General features: G+C 52.5%; 1 protein-coding gene across 1 annotated transcript in view; it reads left to right on the forward strand.

Moving 5' to 3' along the window:
• The window catches only part of SGIP1 (SH3GL interacting endocytic adaptor 1), a 39,537-nt gene that overhangs the window by 6,251 nt on the left and 11,760 nt on the right, over positions 1-21,526 (forward strand). The window contains exons 2-17 of the mRNA XM_030455749.1: positions 1,645-1,789; positions 3,967-3,991; positions 5,374-5,436; positions 6,708-6,764; positions 7,223-7,277; positions 7,941-8,116; positions 9,411-9,422; positions 10,203-10,214; positions 11,066-11,090; positions 11,369-11,420; positions 12,461-12,546; positions 13,210-13,302; positions 13,820-13,894; positions 15,838-16,305; positions 19,458-19,579; positions 20,568-20,694. Of these exons, the coding sequence (XP_030311609.1) occupies positions 1,645-1,789; positions 3,967-3,991; positions 5,374-5,436; positions 6,708-6,764; positions 7,223-7,277; positions 7,941-8,116; positions 9,411-9,422; positions 10,203-10,214; positions 11,066-11,090; positions 11,369-11,420; positions 12,461-12,546; positions 13,210-13,302; positions 13,820-13,894; positions 15,838-16,305; positions 19,458-19,579; positions 20,568-20,694 (1,593 nt within the window). The remainder of the gene's footprint in view (positions 1-1,644; positions 1,790-3,966; positions 3,992-5,373; positions 5,437-6,707; positions 6,765-7,222; positions 7,278-7,940; positions 8,117-9,410; positions 9,423-10,202; positions 10,215-11,065; positions 11,091-11,368; positions 11,421-12,460; positions 12,547-13,209; positions 13,303-13,819; positions 13,895-15,837; positions 16,306-19,457; positions 19,580-20,567; positions 20,695-21,526) is intronic.

A 21,526-nucleotide genomic window follows, 5' to 3' on the forward strand; every position in this document is an offset into this window, starting at 1 on the left:
TTCTCTATTTTTTGGTTTTGGTTTTTTTTTCATTTTCTAACAGGGAGAAACTGTTGTAAGCACCTGTCTGTGTGTCTCTGGGGCTTTGCTAACCAGAGAATTATTTCCCAACCCCCACACGCTCAGAAGTCTTGACTGGGCAGAACAAATCCATCCAGGGAGGCAGCAGGGACCTTCCAAGCCTTTCAGCTCATTGCCAAAGCTGGCTCCTGAGCTGTGAGAAATGTGGGGATTGGGGATTATTTGTTTTAAATTATTTTATTTGTGGTCAGACTGGTAAGAGCATCTTCACTGTGTGTCCCCTGGGTGTTCTGCAGGGCCAGGGAGCTGCAGGAGGAGATGTCCCAAGCAGTGACATTGCTGGCTGATGGTCCCCTCCTTCTCCTCTCCAGAATCATGTCTGCAATTAGACTTGCAAATGAAGGGGCTTGAAATATTAATGACTGTGTTGAGGCAGCATGAGCAGGGCTCAGGAAGCTGCTGAGCAGCTGGTGAGGAGCTGTAGTGCCAAGGGGGGTTTAGGGGAAGCATTTGGAGTGTTATGAAGCTGTGTGATGGTTTCACTGTGGGACTGAAGCAGGGCTGAGGCTGAGGAGACTTCCCTGCTCCTGTCCTGGGAGTCCTGGCTCTGCAGGGATGTCCTGGTCCATGTCAGACACTGAACTTGGCACAGGCTCCTGTGGGGTCAGACCAGGAGAATTTCTTCTGGGCTGATGTGCAGGGACTGCTCGAGGTGCTCAGGTGATTTCTCTGGGGGATTCTTAAACCCTCAAAAAAAAAAAAAAAAAATCCATGCAACCAAACCCAATGAAACCCCAAACCTAACAGAGATCCTTTCTTTCCCCTCTGTTTTGTCCTCTTCTTTTTTTCCCCTCTGTTTTGCCCTCTTCTTTTTTTCCCCTCTGTTTTGTCCCCTTCTTCCCCCTCCCCACCAGGACTTTGGTCTTGGCAATCAGTTTGTTTATTTTCCTGCCTGGGTGGACCAGCAATGAGATGCTGGGAGTTCCTCAGAATAAAATCTGGAAAGCTTCAGAGCAGGTGGGGACCCAGGGATCCCATGTACTGGGGGGCTCTGGGGTCCCTGAAGGGATGTCTTGATTTCTTCATCCTTGGCCATGCTGTGCTTGCTTTGGGCAGGGGAGAGAAGTGGTGTGAATTTTCTTTTCTTTTCAGGAGCAATCCCTTCATTTCTCATGGGAAAGGATTTCTATTGAAAGGCATGTTCAAAGCAGACCTAAGAAACCCAATTTTCCCCCAAAGCATCAGTGGAATGAAGTGTGCTGGGGCTCAGAGCTTCTGGGATGAGCATCCCCATCACTTGGGGGGTTTTGTTAAATCCTAAAGAGTATTTTTTTTTAAATAATCACCTGCATGGGCTAAACTGTGATTTTTGGGAGGTTTTTTACCCCAAAGAAGGGTTTCCCCACCCACATTCAGCATTGCAGAGAAGGCTATAATGAAACTTAGAAATATCAGCTGGGGAGGATGCAGCCACAGGGGCTGAGGTCCAGTTAATAAATGGTAAGGGGAGAAATAAAAAGGGTGAGGAAATGTCCTGGGAGCTCTGCTGGGGGCTGCTTGGGTCGAGATCCTCCTCTTTTTTTTTTTCTTGGTTTGGTTTTTAACCTTATTGCTGAATTACAGCTGCCAAGGGAACACAGAGCCTTCCAGTGAAGTCAAACATTAATATTTGCCTCCTGTTTTTTCTCTTCTTTCTGTGCCCAGGACTGAAAAAACGTACAAGGAAGGCCTTTGGGATACGCAAGAAAGAAAAGGACACTGATTCCACGTAAGTCAGAACCCAGAACATCATTATCTCAGGAGGCTGGAGGGAGGTCACAGGCTTTTGTCACCCTGGGGTCACCAAGAGACAGGTTGAAGCTGTTTCCCCTCCTTCTTTTTTCTTTTTTTTTTTCCTTTTTTTTTTTTTAATTCAAATTCAGCTGAAGCAGGGGGGGGAGTGAAGGGCTGGGTGGGTGGGTCAGGCTTGGGCAGTGGAGACATCTGGCAGGGGTTCTCCCCTCCCCACATCTGGCAGGGGTTCTCCCCACATCTGGCAGGGCTTCCCCCCACCTCTGGTGAGGGATGCTGCCCAGAGGTGCTGATTCCAGCCTGGGGAAGGCTCGCAGCTGCCCCAGATGTGGCTTTGGGAGGGATGTTCCAAAGGACCCTGTGCCACCTCTGTACTGGGATCCTCAGCCTTCCCAGATGTGCCTCATCTCTGGCACAGCAGAAACCTCCTGAGTTTTGGGTTTTTCTTTGTTTCATTTGTTTTCCTGAGCTCTTTGGTGTCGGGAGGGCTGCTGGTGAGTGCTCCCTTGGGAAGGGACGTGTGTGTGTGTGTGTGTGTGTGTGTGCCCATCCTGAGCCTGGTGGCACTGGCACCAAAAAAAATAAAAAAATAGAGGCTTCAAGCCCATGGACACCAGGACACAAACCCATGTGCTCCAAGGAGCACATCCCAGAAAGGGGCTGCTCAGCACCCTGCCAGCAGAGAGGGGCTTCCCATGGGGAGTGCTGAGTGTCCATCCATCCACCCACCAGAAGGATGGGCAGGAAACTGATGGAAAATCAAGAGAACAAAGTTCATGGTCCTTACTTGAAGCCAGGGCTGAGGTTTCCCCTCCTTGCCTGTTCCTCCCAGGTGGTGGCAGGGGCAGCTGAGGTGTCCTGGGGTGGTGAGGAGCTGGCAGAGAGGCTGCAATTAGTGAGCAGCAGTGATTAGAGCGGGGTCACGGCGTGGTCACCGCCCCGGAGGGATTTGGGTGCTCTCTGAAATCCCCCCTGGGCAGATGGTGTGGGGCTGGGAGGGGGTGGTCACCTCCAGGCCTTGTGATGGTCACCTCCAACCACTGCTGGGCCACCCCAAGCCCTGGGCTGTGTGGGGGGGTGGTCTCTGGAGATGCCCCTTGGGGTTTGGGTGGTGTCTGCTGGACCTGCCCTGCCAGGCTGAGGGTCACCCATCCATGGCAGGGTCACCCATCCTTGGGCAGGGCAGCCAGGAGGGGACATTCCCTGCCTGCTGGGGCAAGGAGGAAGCATTTTTCCAAAGAATTTTGGAGATATTTGTGTGGAGAGGTTGAACACGAGGCCAGGGAGTTGGGAGGGAGGTTGGAGCCAGGGGGGGGGGTCAGGCTCTGCTCCCAGGGAACAAGTGAAGGATTAGACTCAATGGCCTTAAAGCTCCCTTCCAACCCAACCTGTTCTATTAATTGCTGGGGTTCAAAGGTGGTGTTTATTCTCTGTCAAAAGGACAGCAGCTCCCTGCAGGGCTTCTCTGCTGCCCTGAGCCAGACTTGGAGTTGTAGGGAATCTCTGGCAGTGCCTGGGACTCAGGAGCAGGGGGGAGGTGGAGGAGCCAGGCTGGTTTTCATGGACATCTTTGTCTTTTCAGTAAATAACTGAGCATCCTCAGGCAGCCTCTCAACGTGGCTGCTGAGCCTGCCCTGCCCGGGGCCAAATCCCATAAGCAGGTGGGGATTAGGAACATCAGCAGTTTCCAAATCCTTTCCAACAAGAAGTGACCGTGCTTCTGCTGGAAGGAAAAAACAAATTCAAGATCTCTACATGACTCTATAGATCAATTTGTATTGTATCCTGCAAGAGGGGGGCACAGCCAGGGCAGGGCTGATGTGTGGGATGGGTGCCAGCCTGGCACCTCCCCCCAGGGCAGTGTGAGCATCAATGGGAGAACTTCATTTACTAATAAATAGAAACATGAAATGTAAGCTAACAGAAATACACTGAAAATATAAAACTTCTCCCCCAGTAACACGAGAGCAGCAGTGCTGAGCCCCTCGAGTGGGTTTCACCGGGTGTGTGTGGCAGGTGATTGAGTTTTGCTGCCCATTTCCCAGGGCAAACCATCCCTGCTGGGGGTTTTTTAGGGAAGAAGCATTCCCCCAGGGAGGGAGGGAGGGGTGGCCTGGGTGCTCCCCCAGCTGAGTTTCTCTCTCTTCTTTGCAGAGGCTCTCCGGACAGGGATGGCATCGTAAGTATGGCACAGACCCCTCCTGCTCCCCTCCCCTCCTCCTGCAACCCCCCCAGCAGAGGCTTGGCAACCTTCTCTTCTGTTTAATAGAGAAAATGAATTTCAGGCTGGAGCTACCTGCTTTATGCCATTATATATTCCAAATTTTCTGCAAAAATTAAAAGAAATAATGTGGGTGGCCCTGGGGGCACGGTGGGCAGAGGGGCCAGGTGCCTGCTAACCCCCTGGGCTCTGCACCCTCCTTTCCACTCCTCCTAATTGGCTTGGGTCAGATTTGCTGGGTGAGGAGTTAAGGGAAAAAAAAAGCCAGGCCAGCTGTTTCCAAGGTCTATTTTTATTTTCTATGTTAAACAGAAACCAAGGAGGTACCTGGTTTGGAATTATTGCTGCTTGTATTTCTGGTGGTTGAGAGAAACCCCCCCCTGCTAGACCTGGGTTAGAGCTGCCACATCTCCTGTAGCCCCTGGGCTTCTAGTTTGCAAAAAAAAAAAAAAACCAACAAAAAAAAGTATGTTGGGTTCAGAGTGGGACCTTTCTGGTCCTTCTTTCATCAGCACATTCAGGTGGGAGAAGCTCACCCTAAGAAATAAACCCAAGATTCCTCCAGGAAGTTGTGCAGGGAGAGTGGTGCTGGGGTGACACTTGAGGGTGGAAGTGTTTTGGGAGAGAGGGCCTATAAATGAAATTCTGAATTTTTTCACATCTGCCCCAAGATTCTTGGCTTTGGGCTCGTGCTGCATTGCTAAGCCACTTGTTAAAAAAGAAAAAGGAGTTTTTTTTAAAAAGAGTTTTCAGCTCAGGTAGAGCCTGAGCCCTGGCTCTGTTCAGCAGTAAGAGACAGATAAACACAAGGAGCAGCTCAGAGTTGTTCTCTTCACCTGCAGAAAGGTGTTTTTCTTGCCACCCCTGCCAGCTGAGCCTGGGTGGCTTCTCCATCCAGCTCCTGTGCTGGGTTTTCCAGGTTTTGAAGCAGGGCAGGACAGGATCTCCAGTGCTCCAGCAAGCTGGGGGCAGCACTTTGCTTTGTTTGGGGGTTTTTTTGGGGGGGAGCTAACACGAAGCCACTGAATGTCTTGGAAGGGAACTGGAGGATTTAATGTCACTTTTTCCTCCTCCACTGTGTTCTCACCATAATATTTGCAGCTTCTGGAGTGGCCACATGGCAAATCCTCTGCCTGCTGAATAGTACAAATCCCTGCTTGCTCCCCCAGGAGCCCCAGCTGAGCCCCCTCCTTTTCCTCCAAGGCTGTGTTTGCTAATTCCTCACCATTTCTCTTTTTCTGTCTGATTTAAAGAAAAAAAAATATCAGAAATTCGTACCCCACCTGCTCCTTTCACTTTATTTTTTTTGTTTTCCCTGCCACTCCCCTGGTCCCTTGCAGCCCCCCAGCCCTCAGCCCCCTGAGCTTCCCGAGGGCACACGGGAAGGAGGCAAAAAGGATTCGGTAAGGATGGAGCTGGGCTGAGGCTGGGAACAGAACCAGCCACTGGTTTGGGGCTGAAATCCAGAATTCAGGGAAAATACCAGCTCAGCTGAGTCAGGTGCAGATGAGTTGAATAGCAAAGAGGTTCAGTATCAGTGGATTGGGCTAATTTAATGGGGTTTTTTTCCCCCCTCGTCTTGGGTTCTGGGGCAGGATGGTGGCATGGGGAGGGTGAGGGGACCCATCCAGCCCTGGGAGGGGGCATTGCCCCTTGGCAAGGTGCTGGGGGGGATGTGCCTGGCAGGTTCAGGGAGCTGGGTTAATTTAGTTGCCAAAAATTGAGAATCAAGCCTGACTTGGGTCCTGGTGTTGGCCTTGCAGGAGCCTTGGGTGGGCTTTGGGTGCCTGGAGGTGATGGGTGCCCAAAGCTTCACCCCACACCCATCCCCCTGGGTCAGAAGCAGCAATAACCTCTGTCTGTGTGTTGTCTGTGTGTCATGACATTGTACTAACACCCTGGCCTCTGGGAGGGGGTCCAGAGGAGATTCCAGGGATGCTGGGAGGGCTGGAGCAGCTCTGGAACCAGGGGGAGAGAGTTGGGGGTGTTCAGGCTGGAGAAGAGAAGGCTGCAATGGGGAGACCTTAGAGCACCTTCCAGTGCCTGAAGGGATCCAGGAAAGCTGGGGAGGGACTTGGGACAAGGGCCTGGAGGGATGGGATGAGGGGGAAGGGTTTGGAGCTGGGAGAGGGGAGATGGAGAGGAGATGGGAGGGAGAAATTCTGTGCTGTGAGGGTGCTGAGCCCCTGGGTGCCCAGGTTGCCCCCAGAAGCTGTGGCTGCCCCATCCCTGGCAGTGCTGAAGGTTGGATGGGGCTTGGAGCCCCCTGGGCTGGGGGAGGTGTCCCTGACCATGGCAGGGGGGGCACTGAAGGAGCTTTAAGGTCCCTCCAACCCAGTCTGGGATTCTATGCAACACATTTCATCCCTTTTCCTTAGCTGTGTTCTATGTTCAGCCTTAGAGTGTTGGGAAGAAAAAAGCAAAACAAAAAAGCCACCAAAACCCAACAAGAAACCTAAGCAGCCACCCAAAGAACCTCTCAGAGGTTCCAGGAATGAAGGCTGGGCTGTGTTTGCCATGCTGGTGTGGAGCAGCTCTCTGCAGCTCCTGCACCCAGCCCCACAGAGAACCAAGCTCTGTCTCCCCCTTATCTGTGTATAAACCCAAAAGTGATGCTGTACTCTCCTGTCCTTCCCCTGAAACCTTGCAATTTGCTTCTCCAATGTGTTTGCAGAAGAAAACAAATGGAGCCCCAAATGGATTTTATGCAGAGATCGACTGGGACCGCTACGTAAGTGTCCCCTGGAGCATCCCCTCCCACCCCCCCTGGGATTTCTGCCTCATCCCCAGCCCTTTGTCTCCAGATTCCTATTTTCTGTTTGCACATCAATCAAATTGTATAAAACTGCCCCGAACCTGAGTGCTCCAGAGAGCTGCAGGGCCCTGCAGGATGTTGTGGGTACTTAGAGAAATAGCTCTGCTTGCACCTAAATGGGTGTTGTTATTATTTTCCTACAAACAAATGGAACCCTGCAGGTTATTTTTTTTCTCCTGTGCATCTTCTCAGATGTAGGGGGGACCTTTGGCATCCCCAAGGACCACTGGTGGGTTTGGGCTGCGTGGGGCTACTCTGGGAATCCCTTTCTGCAGCAGGGAAAAGCTGCTCCAGCTGCCAGGGAATGGGATCAGCATTCTTCATTCTTTTTTTCTTTTTTTTGAGTTTGTTTGTTTGTTTCTTGCCTTCTTCAGAATTCACCTGAACTTGATGAGGAGGGATACAGCATCCGACCAGAGGAGCCAGGCTATATCCTTTGGTGTTGGCTTTGCCTCTCTGAGATGAGCTGAGGATTGTAGGAAGGCTGGGATTTTAATTTGTTGTTGTTGTTATTTGATTAATTAATTAATTATTTCCCCCTCTTTTTCCTTTTGAGCTGTTACTCCTAAAAGTCACTCCCAGGGGAAACTGAGGTGGTGGAGAAGAAGGGGAGGTATTCAAAAGCCACGTGGATGTGGCACCTCAGGACAGGACCCTTGAGGGCATGGGGTTTTTGTTTGGGTTTTTTTCTGGGTTGATGGTTGGACTTGGTGATCTTTGAGGTCTTTTTCCATCCAGGACAATTCTGTGACAATTGCCTGCAGTGAACTGGGGAGGGGTGAGCAGGGTGGGATGCCCCATGAGGACCAGGTTTGTAGGTGGCAGCAGGTTCTAAGCTTCCTTCTCCAAGCTGGAGGAGGAAAAGAGGAAAAGCAGAATGTCCTCCTCTGTGGCTGCTGACAAACCTGCTGGCTGGTTTTGGGTGATGAGCTTGGAGGGGGGAGGCTGGGGAGGATGCTGCTCCTGCCCTGGAGCGTTTGGGATGAGACCTTGGGGAACACCAACTTCCCCCTTTTCAGGGAGGGTTTCAGCCTTGGAATGCCAAATCCCTGCCCTCACCAGAGCTGGAAACTTTCTTTAACTGTGCTCCACCTACCAAAGGAAAGCACTTCTACTCCTCCAGTGAGTCTGAAGAGGAGGAGGAGGCTCACAAGAAGTTCAACATTAAGATCAAACCCCTGCAGGCCAAGGATGTCCTGAGGAGCGCGGCCACGGTGGACGAGCTGAAAGCCTCCATAGGCAACATTGCACTTTCCCCTTCCCCCGTGGTGAGTCCTCAGGGCTTGTCCCTTCCTCCTGCTGGCAGCAAAGATGCTCCCTGGGCTCATCCAGCTGGGGGAAGATCCTTAGGTACCAGTGGTTGAGTTGGGGTTTGTGTCTTGGTGTGTAGGTGCTGGCCTATAGGGAGGCTGTGACTCAGATGTTGCACTCCCAAATGCCTTCAATATTCCTTTCTTTAATAGTTTTTCCCCATAAGATACATCAGAAAGTGCCATTCCTTTATTTTCCCCTTGTTTTTCAAGGTGGTCACCCCACAGGACACCAATGGGTTGGGGCTTGCTGTGATTCCAGCCCCATAGGAAGCAGCTTTGGGGTTTTGCCCCTGGCTGCTGTGGCTCTTACAGGGACAGCTCTGACCTGGGGGGTGAGTTTGGGGTCCCTGGAAGTTCAGGTTTGTCTCCTCCCAGGAGAAACACCATCACCCCCTGGTTTTCCTGAGCTTTGCCAAGATTCCTGTCCTCTTGTCCCCATCTGCTCAGCCCTGAGAAGCTTTGGGGTTTGTCTTTCCGTGGGCTGAAAGTGTTTGAGGAGATGAAGCTTTTGCTGCTTTAGAATCAGCTTCTAGCTGAGGTGTGAATGGATCTGAGGTGTGCATGGAGGGGGTCAAAAAATAAGGAAAAGAGGAACTCAAATGACTACATTTTATTTCTTTTTTCCAACCCAGTGTCACTGATCTTAATGAAAGCTTCTGGGACAAATCAGTGTCCTGGGTCCCTCGGGGTCCCTCTGGCCTGGCTCTGCATTGCCCCAGTGTTGGGTGGTCTTTAGGGATGTGCACTCCCCTGGCTGCTTTTTGGGCTGCACCATGGGGGTTTCTGGGTTTAGGGTGAGAAACTGCAGTTGGCTGCTTTGGGAAGCCAAAAATAAAAAAGAAAAAAAAAAAAAGGAAATAATAATAATAAAAACAAGCAATCCTAAAACCCCAAAACAACTGGAAAAAAAAAATCAGCAAAGAAGTGGGGGGAAGAGTTGGAGACTGGTGATTATTTGCCAAAGAACACTTTAAAAACAGGACTAAGAACTTGTTGAAGGGGCCAGGTCTGGGTTTGGCTGTGGGATCCCCTTTGCCATGGGGTGGCTTGGCTGCAGGGCTCTGTTCCTACAAGGTCTTTCCTGCTCCTATTGGGATGGATGATGACCTGGCTGGATGTCTGCTCCAGGTTTAACACTTCCACACCTGCTGCAGGTCCTAACACAGGTCTTCCATTTCTGAGCTCTCCTTTTATAGGATATTTACTCTCATTTTCTTTTTTTCTTCCTCATTTTTCTGCATTCTTTTAGAGGAAAAGTCCGGTAAGCAAAAGGGTGTTGTGGTTGGGTTGGGTTGGTTTGGGTTGGTTTTTCCTCTCTTTTTTTTAGCATGGTGTTGTCTTCTCTTGGTTGCATGGTTCCTGTTCTGCATGTCCCTGGAGCTGAACTGTCAGCCAGAAATAACCAAGTTTGGGAAGGCATGATGCTTATTATTTTCCTTGGTTTGATCTTGGAGTGCTTAAAACCAGAGCTTTGCTTTCAACCTGAGTGTTCTGGGAGGGTGGAGTTTGGGTGGAAAATCTGGTGGTTTGGGACAAGATGTCCAAAGATTTTTATTTTTTTTTTTCTGTGGCCCTTTTATGTCCCTCATCATCATCATCATCCCATATGATGACCCCAGGTGGGCCATGGCCTTCAGCCATGCTTTTTATTTTCCTTGGTTTGATCTTGGGAGTGCTTAAAACCAGAGCTTTGCTTTCAACCTGAGTGTTCTGGGAGGGTGGAGTTTGGGTGGAAAAATCTGGTGGTTTGGGACAAGATGTCCAAAGATTTTTTTTTTAATTTTTTTCTTTTTCTGGGGCTCTTTTCTGGGTACCTCATCATCATCATCATCCCAAATGATGCCATGGCCTTCAGCATCCAAACGGGGACATCCCTCTCTCCCTTGGGGTCCCTCTCTGGACACTGCTGTCCCCCAGAGCTGGGGGCTCAGGAGGAGGAGGAGGAAGCCCCCATGGTGTGGTGGGGAGGGGGTGTGATGGGTGCTGCCCCTTTGCTCTCTGACCAGGTTCTCTCTTCTCTCTCCCCTCTTGCTGGCCGCAGCGGCGCAGCCCGGTGAGGATCTCTGTGCCCAGGATTGGGGGGTCCTGGGGGGGACAAGTGGGTGCTGGGGGGATGTGGTGAGCCCAGGGGAAGGAGAAACAGGGTGCTGGGGCTGTAGTATCACCTTAAGGGGTGGGGGGACCTCACTGCAAAAGGGGCCGTGATGGTGATAGGAAAAATTCCTTTCCCATGAGGGTGGTGGAAAAGTGGAAGAGGTTTCCACCTCTCTTTCACTTGGAGATGTTCAAGGTGAGGCTTGAGGAGGCTCTGAGCACCCTGAGCTGGGTGAGGGTGTCCCTGATACTGCAGGGGTTGGACTGGGGGACCTTTAGAGGTCCCTCCCAACCCAAATCACTCTATGGTGAGCATCCTCCAGGATGAGCATCCTCCTGGACCCGTGTCCCTGGAGCTTCCCCCCTCCCTGCCTCATTATTGAGGATTTGGGGCTTTTGCTGCCCACAGACATGTGGTGTGTGTGTGGGGGGGGTGTGCTGAGAGCCAGGATTTCATTTGCTAAAAATAATCATTTGGTGTAGATGGGTTTGCAGCCCATCCAACCTGAGGGTTTGGGGTTTTGGGGGCCATCTCTGAGGGGATGAGAGTGGTGGTGGTGCCCATGTCAGGCAGCCCTGCTCAGGGATGGGGGGGATGGCTTCATAGGGCTCAGGACCCTCTTGGTAGAGTTGTTTTCCTCCTCCCCATACGTTGGGAGCAGATGGGATTTCCCAGCACAGAGATGCAGCTGCCTGTGGCAAATACCCTCTTGGGTGGGCAAGTCCTGCAGTGTGTCCCTTCCCAGGTGACAGCAGCCATGTGTCCCTGTTCCCCTGCATCCCACTCACCTCCTGTGTTTCTACTTCCAGGGCACGATGAAAAGGAATTTATCCAGTAAGTATGTCCTGCAGAGCTTCGAGGGCAGTGGGTGGGTGCTGGGAGGCTGGCAGGAAGGATGCACCCAAATGTCTTCCTTAGGGACAGCCCCGGGGTGGGCACCCTTGGGGCACTCTATAGAACCAGGGCAGAAATCAGTGCTGAAGTAATTAATTAATTAACACGCAGGTGGGTTCCCCTCCTGAGGTGTCTTGGGTGGTCCTGAGGGTGGGGGAGAAGGGATGTTTGGGGTGGGGGGAGATGTCTGACCCTGGGCTGTGCTTCCTCTGCTGCAGATGAGGAGATCGCTCGGCCCCGGCGCTCCACACCCACCCCTGACCCTGCCAGGTGAGGACAGAGACCATGGGGGGGGGAAGGGGGGAGTGGGGACATGGGGGTGATGGGTGACATTCCCTGTGCTGGGCATCCTCAGGTCCCTCAGTTCTGGGACCCTCAGGAGCAGAAGGAGATTGAGGGGATGGAGAGTGTCCAGAGAAGGGAATGGAGCTGGGGAAGGGGCTGGAGAGCATGGAGAAGGTTTGGAGAAGATGGAGAAGGGTGTGGAGAAGTTGTGGGGAGCATCTGAGGGCCCTGGGGGTGTTGGTCCTGGATCAGAGGATGCTGAGGGGAGAGCTTCTGGCTCTCTGCAACCCCCTGAGAGGAGGTTGGAGCCAGGGGGGGTCGGGCTCTGCTCCCAAGGAACAAGGGATGGGACAAGAGGAACTTTTGGCACAACTCAAGTTGTGCCAGGGGAGGTTTAGGTTGGAGCTGGGGAAGAATTTCTGCCTGGAAAGGGTTGTCAGGGCCTGGCCCAGGCTGCCCAGGGCAGGGCTGGAGTCCCCATCATCCCTGGAGGGGTTTCAGAGCCCTGGGGATGTGGGGATGAGGGACATGGGGCAGGGGTGGCCTTGGCACTGCTGGGGGAAGGTTTGGACTCAGTGATCCCAGAGCTCTGTCCCAACCCAACCCATTCCATGATTCTACACTGATCCAACACCACTACTTCCAGACACATCCTGGTGGTTGTGGTTTAAAACCTGGGATGGCTTCAAACATTCCCTGGGCAGCAGCCCCTGGACACCCCTGCTCAGTGGGGAGCAGCTGTGTTCACCCCCAGGGTTGGATCCTTTTCCCTGTAAATCTGGGAAGGTCATAAATGAGTGGAGGTGCCCAGGCAGTGAAGGTGGATGCCCCCCAAACCAGAAATATAAATACATTCATATATCAGTTCCATATTTTAGGGATGTAACCACAGGGACATTTCCATGCAGTGTTCATATCTATATTTTTCAACTAATTCTATGCATTGATTATTCTGGATGTAATGATCCTATTTCTGGCTCCAAACCTGGAGCTGATGGTGGCTCTGTGCTTCTCTCATCCCACAGTAAGAAACCTGGGGAGGACCCCACAGCCCTGGCCCCGCTCTTTGGGCCCCCGCTGGAGTCAGCCTTTGAGGAGCAGAAGCTGGATGGTGAGTTTGGGGACAAGGGTGCTGGGACTTCTCCTCCTGGAGTTAAAGGAAAAAAAAAACCAAACCCAACCCATTCCCTGCTGGAGAGGATTTGTTCCCCAAGAGGTCTCCTCCTGGAGCCATCACAAGATGCCTGCCTGGTTGTGCCTCCTAATTAATGATGCTGCTTAATTCTTACCATCAAAACTCAATCTTCCATCAAAACAACTGAAGAAAAATAGTGCAAAAAATCTAAATGAAATATCAAGAGGTTTGTTGGGTTTTTTTCCCCAGTGATTACAATTGGTTCTTTTCATTTTAAAACCTTTTCTTTTTCCTATACCCTAAAATTCCAGAGGATTCCTGGAATCCAGGCACTGTGTCCCTTACCTCTGGGTACAGAAGTGGCTTTGTTTTGTTTGTCAAGCAGCATGAGTGTCAAAGTAATTGCCTGACCTGGTTAGAGATGGGCTGAGCCTGTAATTATCTACCATGACAGAGAACCCCCTGTCTTTAATTAATGGGACCTTTCTGCCACTATTTATCCTCTCCCCTTGACATCCTTCAGATGAACACGTCCTCTCCCCGTGTCCTGGTTTGGGCATTTCTAAGGAGATAGCTTGACCAGTGCCATGGTGTGGGTATTTATTTTAAATGTGAGGGGTTTTTCTGGTTTGTTTTCAGCTGCTGTAGATCAGCCTGAGATCTGGGGGTCGGGCCAGCCCCTCAACCCAAGCGTAGAGTCCCCGAAGCTCCCCAGACCTTTCCCAACTGGAAGTAAGTGCTTGTCAACCAAAAATCAATACATAGATACAGAAATCCAAGGAATAGTTCTCTTTCCCTCCCCTAGGCTCCTGCACAGTACACTTCCCTAATGTTTTAACTGAGTAGCAAGTTTTCCTTTCCTTCTCCCCTTTCCTTTCACCCTCCCACAACTCCTCTCACCCTCCCAGGTGCCTCCTCGCCAGCTGGTGGTTAAAATGGTGGCACTTGTGATGGAAATGGTGGCTTCGTGGTGCTTAATCCCTCACCATCTTCTTCCTCCCAGACCTGTGAGGAGAGGCTGAGGTAGATAGGTGCCTGGGAGGCTCCAGGTTTTAATTAAAATGTTAATTCATCAACATGAAGATGTCAGGTTTTGACCGGGAGCGCAAACAAAGACATCAAAATAATCACTAAGAAAGCCAAAGCCAACACAAGAAGTCAATGAAAAAGGCCCAGATGAAACTGTGCATGTCCCCAAATGTCACCACTGACTTTTTTTTCCCCCCTTTCTCTCTGCTCTGTCCTGCAGCACCTCCACCACTCCCACCCAAAAACATCCCGGCCACGCCGCCACGCACCGGCTCTCCTCTGACAGTGGGAATAGGTAAAAACTCCTTGTTGGAACCCCCCGGGTGCCCCCAAACAGCCCCTCTGGGTGAGCCTGAACACCCCGAGGCTGAGCCCTGAGCTCCATGGGGTTGCCAGGTCCCCGTGGCTCCATTTCAGCCCCGGGTTAACCCTGCAGCATCCTCAGCCGTGGTGCTTCGGGGGGATGCTGTGCCCAGGGGGAGATGATTTGGGCTCCTAAGCCAGGGAAATTCCTGCTCCCTCCTCCCCCTGCCTGCCCTAGGGGTGAGTTTTAGGAAGGAATGATGCCACCAACCTGAAATTCCTGCTCAAAATGGGGGAACTATTGGCGTGCTGCTCATGGTCTGCCCGTATGGGCTAAGGGGATGTATGGGGTCTGCCTGGGGCAGGTCCTGCCCTCCCAAAATTCCCACTGATGCCCAGAAAGGTGGGGAAATCCCCCCCCCAGTCAGGCAGCTGGGGATTTGGAGGGGAATAAAGTGGTACCTGGAGGTACAGCCATGAAGGAAGGGGTGGGATGGGGCTGGGTGCAGGCCAACAAGGGTTTATAAGGACATAACCCATGGTGCTGTGGGGACAGGGACACTGTGACCACGGGCACTGAGCCCCCTGGGCCATGAGGAGCATCCCCAGACAGAACCCCCCTGCTCTGAGCTTCCTGCTCCATCCATCAGTGCTTCCCTCATCCTCCTGTCTCTTCATTTTTGGGAGCAGCCAGGTTGGCACAGCCCCCACCTCCACACCTCGAGCCATCCATGCCAGAGAGTGCAAAGCAAAAAAGCCACTTGGGGACCCCAAAAATGCCACTGCTTGCAACCCAAACACCCCCCCTCCTGTCTGCTGTCTGTGCTGCACGGCTCTGGGTCCAGCCAGCATGGCTAAATATATATATTTATATGTACATGGGTATAAATATATATATTTATATGTCCGTGTGTATAAGTATCTATATATATGGAGTGGAATGTGGAGCTTTAGGATGCTGGGCTGATTACCTGAGAATAACAATGATATTAATATTAATCATCAGGGGTGCTCAGGCCATAATGAAGTTATTCTGAGAATCTGCAAGGAATATTATGTGTACAAATATACATGAAAATAGATGTGTAGTGGAGTGTGCAAGGGAGCTCTAGGGTGCTGGGCTGAGTCTGTAAGTTGATTGTCTGATATTAATGATAATAATGAGAGTACATTATTATATCATCAATATATTATTGTTATATATCATTGTATCATCATATCCTTGTTATGTAGTCGTCATTATTATATCATTATTATATCATTATTATATCATTATTATATCATTATTATATCATTATTATATCATTATTATATCATTATTATTATTATACCATCACTATATCATCTTTATTATACCATATCATTATTATACCATATCATTTTATCATTATATATCATTTTATCACTATCATATCATCATTATTAGACCATATCATTTTATCACCATATTTTATCACCATATTTTATCACCATATTTTATCACCATATTTTATCACCATATTTTATCACCATATCATTTGACCATTATTATACCATATCATTTGATCACTATATATCACTTTATCACCACTGTATCATTGTTATCAATTCAGTGATGAAGACAATGAAGTTACTCTGAGAACCTGGGGGGAAGGTTTGGATCCAGCAGTTAATGCAGGGAGGGCACAGGACGGTTGTGTAGGAAGGGATGGAGGAGGAGGAGGAGGATGTTGGTGATGATGATGATGATGGTGATGATGCTGGTGCTGATGTCCTGGCTGGTGGTGCATGCTGCCTCTCAGCTCTGTCTCTCGTTCTCCCTGCTGTGCCAATCCCCCGTGTCCCATCTCCTGGTGTCTCCCCTTTGCAGCCCGAGCCCTGTCCCCCCCAGCAGCCCCCCCGAGCCCCGTCCCCCCGGGTTAACTCTAAGTGTCCCTTCCCCTCCTTTGACCGCAGGAGGGGACCAGGCGGCAGCAGCAGAGCTGACAAGTGACAAACTCCCGTCCATCAGTGACTTGGACAGCATTTTTGGCCCCGTGCCCTCCCCCAAGTCCGCTGCCGCTACCGCAGAAGCCAAGTGGGTCAATTTTTCCGATCCATCCCCGGAATCGGCGCCTCAGGAGCCGTCGGCCCTGGAGCAAGCGGGGTCCCCGCCGGCGGTGGCAGCGCCCCAGCCCTCCTCCTCCTCCTCCTCTTCCTCCTCCTCTTCCTCCCGCCCGCTCCCCTCGCCGCTCCGCTTGGAAGAGGTTCCCAAGAAGGTTCCCGAGCAGCCTCACCTTAAGGATGAGAACCTGGAGCCGGTCGCCTCTCCCAAAGATTTGGGGCCGGGACAAAGAGCCACCCCCCCTCCCCCTCCGCCGCCCACCTACCGCACGGTGGTCTCCTCCCCCGGACCGGGCACCAGCGGCACGGGCAGCGCCAGCGGTACGTCCCCTGCCCCCGGGGGGGCTCCTGCCTGGCCCCGCTGACCGACAGCCCCTGTCCCCTCCCCTCTGCCCCTGCCCCGGCGCCCACCCACCCCTCCCGTCGGGTTTTTGGTTTTCTGTGTCTTATCCCACTCCCCCCCCCCTGATGCGGGTCTGGGGGTGGGGTGGGTCTGAGGGCCCCATGGGTGAGCCCAAAGGTTCCCTGAGATCCCCAAGGCTCACAAAGGTTGGCAGAGGGAGGGTTGCTGCAGCCCTGTCCTCAGTAGGCTTCAGAGTGAACACGGGTGGAAATGCTCAGGGGGGTTGGATCAACTGTAGACCCCCGGGTCACTGTCTGTTGTCACCTCTGGTGGTGGGATGGGTCTGGTGGCCTTCATCCAATGCTCCCTTGAGCTCCCCCAGCCACACAAAGGTTGGCAGAAAGAGGATTGCTGCTGCTGCAGCTCTGTCCTCAGTAGGCTTCAGAGTGAACACGGGTGGAAAGGCTCAGGGGGGCTGGATCTGCTGTAGACCACCAGGTCACTGTCTGTTGTCACCTCTGGCGGTGGCTTGGGTCTGGTGGCCCCCTGGGTGAACCCATGGATGGGAGAGCCCAAAGGTCCCCTGTGATCCCTGAGGTGCACAAAGGTTGGCAGAGGGAGGGTTGCTGCTCCTCAGTAGGCTTCAGAGTGAACGTGGGTGGAAATGCTTCAGGGACACACTCAGGGGGCTTGGATCTGCTGTAGACCCCCAAGTCACCATTGGTTGTCACCTCTGGTGGTGGGATGGGTCTGGTGGCCTTCATCCAATGCTCCCTGGAGCTCCCTGACATGCACAGAGATTGGCAGAGGATTGCTGCTGCTGCAGTGCTGTCCTCAGTAGGCTTCAGAGTGAACATAGGTGGAAAGGCTCAAGGGGGCTGGATCTGCTGTAGACCCCCAGGTCGCTGTCTGTTGTCACCTCTGGTGGTGGGATGGGTCTGGTGGCCCCACGGGTCAGCCCAAAGGTCCCCTGAGATCCCCAAGGCTCGAGAAGGTTGGCAGAGGGAGGGTTGCTGCAGCCCTGTCCTCAGTAGGCTTCAGAATGAACATGGGTGGAAATGCTCAGGGACACACTCAGAGGGCTTGGATCTGCTGTAGACCCCCAAGTCACCGTTGGTTGTCACCTCTGGTGGTGGGGTGGGTCTGGTGGCCTTCAGCCAATGCTCCCTGGAGCTCCCTGACATGCACAGAGATTGGCAGAGGATTGCTGCTGCTGCAGTGCTGTCCTCAGTAGGCTTCAGAGTGAACATGGGTAGAAATGCTCAGGGACACACTCAGGGGGTTGGATTTGCTGTAGACCCCCAGGTCAGTGTCAATTGTCACCTCAGGGCTCCTGAGATCCTGTAAGTCCCAGCCCAGAGGTGGCATCCTGGAGATGAGGGGTGCTTGGTCCCCCCTGAGGCTGGAGAAAGGGAGAAGCTGCTGGCTTGGTGTGGCAGGTGCTGGGACCTGCTGAATTATAAATATCTGTCTGCTGGGGGGGACAGGGGGACAGGGGTCACCTTACAGGAGCTGGGGAAGTGGAACATGAGCCTGTTACTTGAGGCTGAGCACTCCAGCACTGCTGCAGCCATCCTGGCCAGGTCCCCAGCATCCCCCAGATGTTCCCCCTCAGCCTCTCACCCCTGCAGAGCCTCAGGCCTGGCAGGGGGTGGGTGTGCAGCCCCCCAGCTGCTGTCACCAGCCTGCTGCCATCTGCTCTGGGGGTTTGTCACCTCCAGGGGGGTTGATGGGGGCTGTCCCTGTGAGTGTGGCTTTGCCTCAGTGCTGGTGGGTGTTCTGTGCCAGCTTGCTGGGGTCTGGGTCCCTGTGTCCCATGGGAGCTGGGACTTCTCCAGGAGAGGGGCAGAAAGTTTGTTCCTGCCCTGCTTTCCACCCTGATGCCAACCAACTGAACTGGGAGCCATGGGGACACGCTGGTGGCCCTGAGGGGTGGCACTGGGCAAAGCCATCCCAGGATGGATGTCCCACTGGAGCCAGTGCTCATGGTGTCACCCAGGCAAAGTGTCACCCCCCCAGGGGACCAGCATCCTGGTGGCATCCCCATGTCATTGACAACATCCTGCCTCAGTTTCTGATGGTGGAAAATATCTGGAGGTGCATCCAGCCTCTGGAGGACCCTGAGGACCAAACCCCCTGACATCTCACAGGACCTTTGCTGCTGCTCCTGAAGGGGGGACAAAGTGTCCCCTGGAAGCCTCCTCCTTGTGACACTCCTGTTAGGTTGCTCCTGAAGAATTCCTATTTTGTAAGGTTCTGTTGAGAGAAGGAAAGTAAAATTCAAACGTCAGTTCCCAAGTTAGGCTTCTAAATAAAATTTAAAAATAAAATAAAATAGAATGTTGGGGGTGTGCAAGGGAAGGACTGGGGTTTATGGGCTTTAACCAAGCCTCTCTCTTGTCTCACCCACCTGGTGTTTATGTCTGAGCCTCATTTCTAGAGATCTGCCCTGGGTGTTGCCTTCCCTGGAGTCAGCATCCCCCAAACCCAGCAAAATGGTTCTCTTGGAAGTGGGAAAAGTTAAGCTAAAGGGATTTCTGTACATGGAGAAAACCACCCTGCTTGGGTCAGATCCCTGGGTGACTGCAAACAGGGCCCTGGCAGCACCTGCTGGGGACCACCCCAGCCCCAGTGCCAGCACCTTCCTCTCCAAAGCTCTTCTGGAGAGTTGGCACCCACTTGGTGATCCCATAACATCATTCTCCCACCTTTCATAGAATCATAGAATTGGCTGGGTTGGAAGGGACCTCAGAGATCATCGAGTCCAACCCTTGGCTTGGACAAAGCTTTGCCTCTTTGCCCAGAACCCCCAGTTCCTGTGGGGGGTCCCAGGGAGGTGCTGCAGCATCACCTACAGGCCTTAAACCCTTTTTTTATTTTTCCCCAGCCCACTCTGCTGGTTTTCAGGTCAAGCTGGTAACATTTTTGCCCAGCTGAGAAATCCATCAGCAATCCCCAAAACCTCTTTCCTCCCCCCCTCCCCATGGAGCATCTTGTAGAGGGAGATGATGCAGAGCAGGACATGGGTGGGCACCCACAGCAGCACCTGGGGGAGGGGAAGCTTTGGCTCTGAGCCCCTGGGTGGGGGGTGACAGACCCGTGGTGGGCTCACATCTCCCATTTCTTGCAGGTTCCTCGTCCCCAGCTCGCCCTGGCACCCCTCTGGCCACCTGCAGCACCCCCCCACCACCCCCTCCCAGACCTCCCTCCCGGCCTAAGCTGCCTCCTGGCAAACCCACGGTCACCGATGTGGTAGGTGCAGTGTCACGAGTGGGAGCAGGGAGGGTGGGGGTGGGAGATGACTTGGGAGCCTGGTGAGAGGGGTTCATGGAGCAGAGCAAGTTGTTAGGGGCAAATAACCAGGGGGTGATGCCCAAACGGGTTGGGGTTCTCCATACTCCATCCCCCAAGATGAATTCCATGTAGGAAAAATTCCACTGGCCAAGTGGGTGCCTGGTGGGACCCTTTGCCAGCACCCCACGGGTCTGCCCCCCCCACCCTGGGCTGTGTTCAGGTAAGTGGGGGAGGATTTGGGGGTTGAGGGTCAGGATGTGAAATTGTTCCCAAAGAAGCTGCCTGGACCCAACGGGATGGTCCTGAGGCAGCTGGCATGGGGTGGGCACTGATCCCACCATGATGGGAAAATCCATCCTGTGGGTCCTGCAGCTCCTCTGCTGGGTGGGGAACAAAACCACCCAGGGACACAAAATGATCTTCAGCTGGAAAAGGAAAGATTTAGGTTAGAGACTGGGGAGGGACTTGGGGCCTGGAGGGATGGGATGAGGGGGAAGGGTTTGGAGCTGCAAGAAGGGAGATGGAGAGGAGATGGGAGGGAGAAATTCTGTGCTGTGAGGGTGCTGAGCCCCTGGGTGCCCAGGTTGCCCCCAGAAGCTGTGGCTGCCCCATCCCTGGCAGTGTTGAAGGTTGGATGGGGCTTGGAGCAGCCTGGGCTGGGGGAGGTGTCCCTGACCATGGCAGGGGGGGCACTGGGGGGGCTTTATTGCCCCTTCCAACCCAAACCAGTCTGGAATGATGATTCTGCTCCATGGTGGGAATTTTTTGCCACCTTCCCCAGTCCAACCTGAAATGCTGTTGGCGCCAGGAGATGTTTGGGTTTGCACCAAGCCAGCCAGGGGGTACAGAAGCTTCGAAGTGGTTGATGCAGCTGTCCCTGTGCATATGATCTTACAGTTTTCATTACTTTATGCTGTTTTATTTTGTTTGTTTTTCTTTTCTCCAGTCCAGACCTTTTAGCCCTCCCATCCACTCCTCCAGCCCTCCTCCGATAGCACCTTTAGCCCGGGCTGAAAGTACATCTTCCATCTCCTCCACCAACTCCCTGAGTGCAGCCACCACTCCCACTGTTGGTAAAAACCTACAGCACTGCTGTGCTTTTGTTTTTCCTACCTCTAAAAAAAAGATTGTTTGGAGTAATTGTTCCTTTTCATGTACTAGGTTCTTCCTCAGGTTCCCAGTTCTTGATTGTCCTCAGGTTTTTAAATGCAGAAAAGAGGCTTAAAGGGGTTGTGGGGGGTCAGAACTGGGATGCTGGAGGGAAGCTTGCTTGGAGGCAGCTCTAAACATTGTGAGGAATGAATGTTTGGTGAAGGCAGAGGGTGTCATGAAGTGAAACGGAACTTCAGATGTGCATATGGTGTGTAAATTGGGTCAAAAAAAGGTGATTTTTGGTTTTTAGGAATTTTTTTTTTTTTTTTTTTTTTTTTTTTTTTTTTTGTATGGGGGATGTCTGTACCCTGGATGGGGAAGGGGGGCTGGAAGCCAGACCTTGGGATCCAGGAGGAAAATAGTATTCAAACCCTTTAAATGTCTTAAATTCACGTTTCCCCTTCAAGTGGTAGCTGGAAATGGAGTCTTGGGAAAGGTTCTCCCAAACCCTTAGCTTGATACATCCTCACCACCCCAAAGCCCTGCAGCTTTCTTTTGGAGGAACGTGCCTGCAGAACGTGGGGTTTGTCAGCCCCAGGGGTGCCCCTGGTGCCTCAGACCAGAAAAGCAAATCCAGTCTGGCTGGCAGCTCCCGGGCTCCATGTGCTGGGTCCCTCTGTCCCCTTTGTCCCTCTGTCCTGGCACTCCCTCCCTGCCACCCCCCGACTGCTCCTTGCTTCCCGCAGCTCCATCTTATCCCAGAACATCCCTCTCCTCCTTTTTTTTCCCCTTTTTCCTCCGTGTTTTCTGTGG

This window comes from Calypte anna, chromosome 8, assembly GCF_003957555.1.
Source record: "Calypte anna isolate BGI_N300 chromosome 8, bCalAnn1_v1.p, whole genome shotgun sequence".
NCBI classification, from domain to species: Eukaryota; Metazoa; Chordata; class Aves; order Apodiformes; family Trochilidae; genus Calypte; species Calypte anna.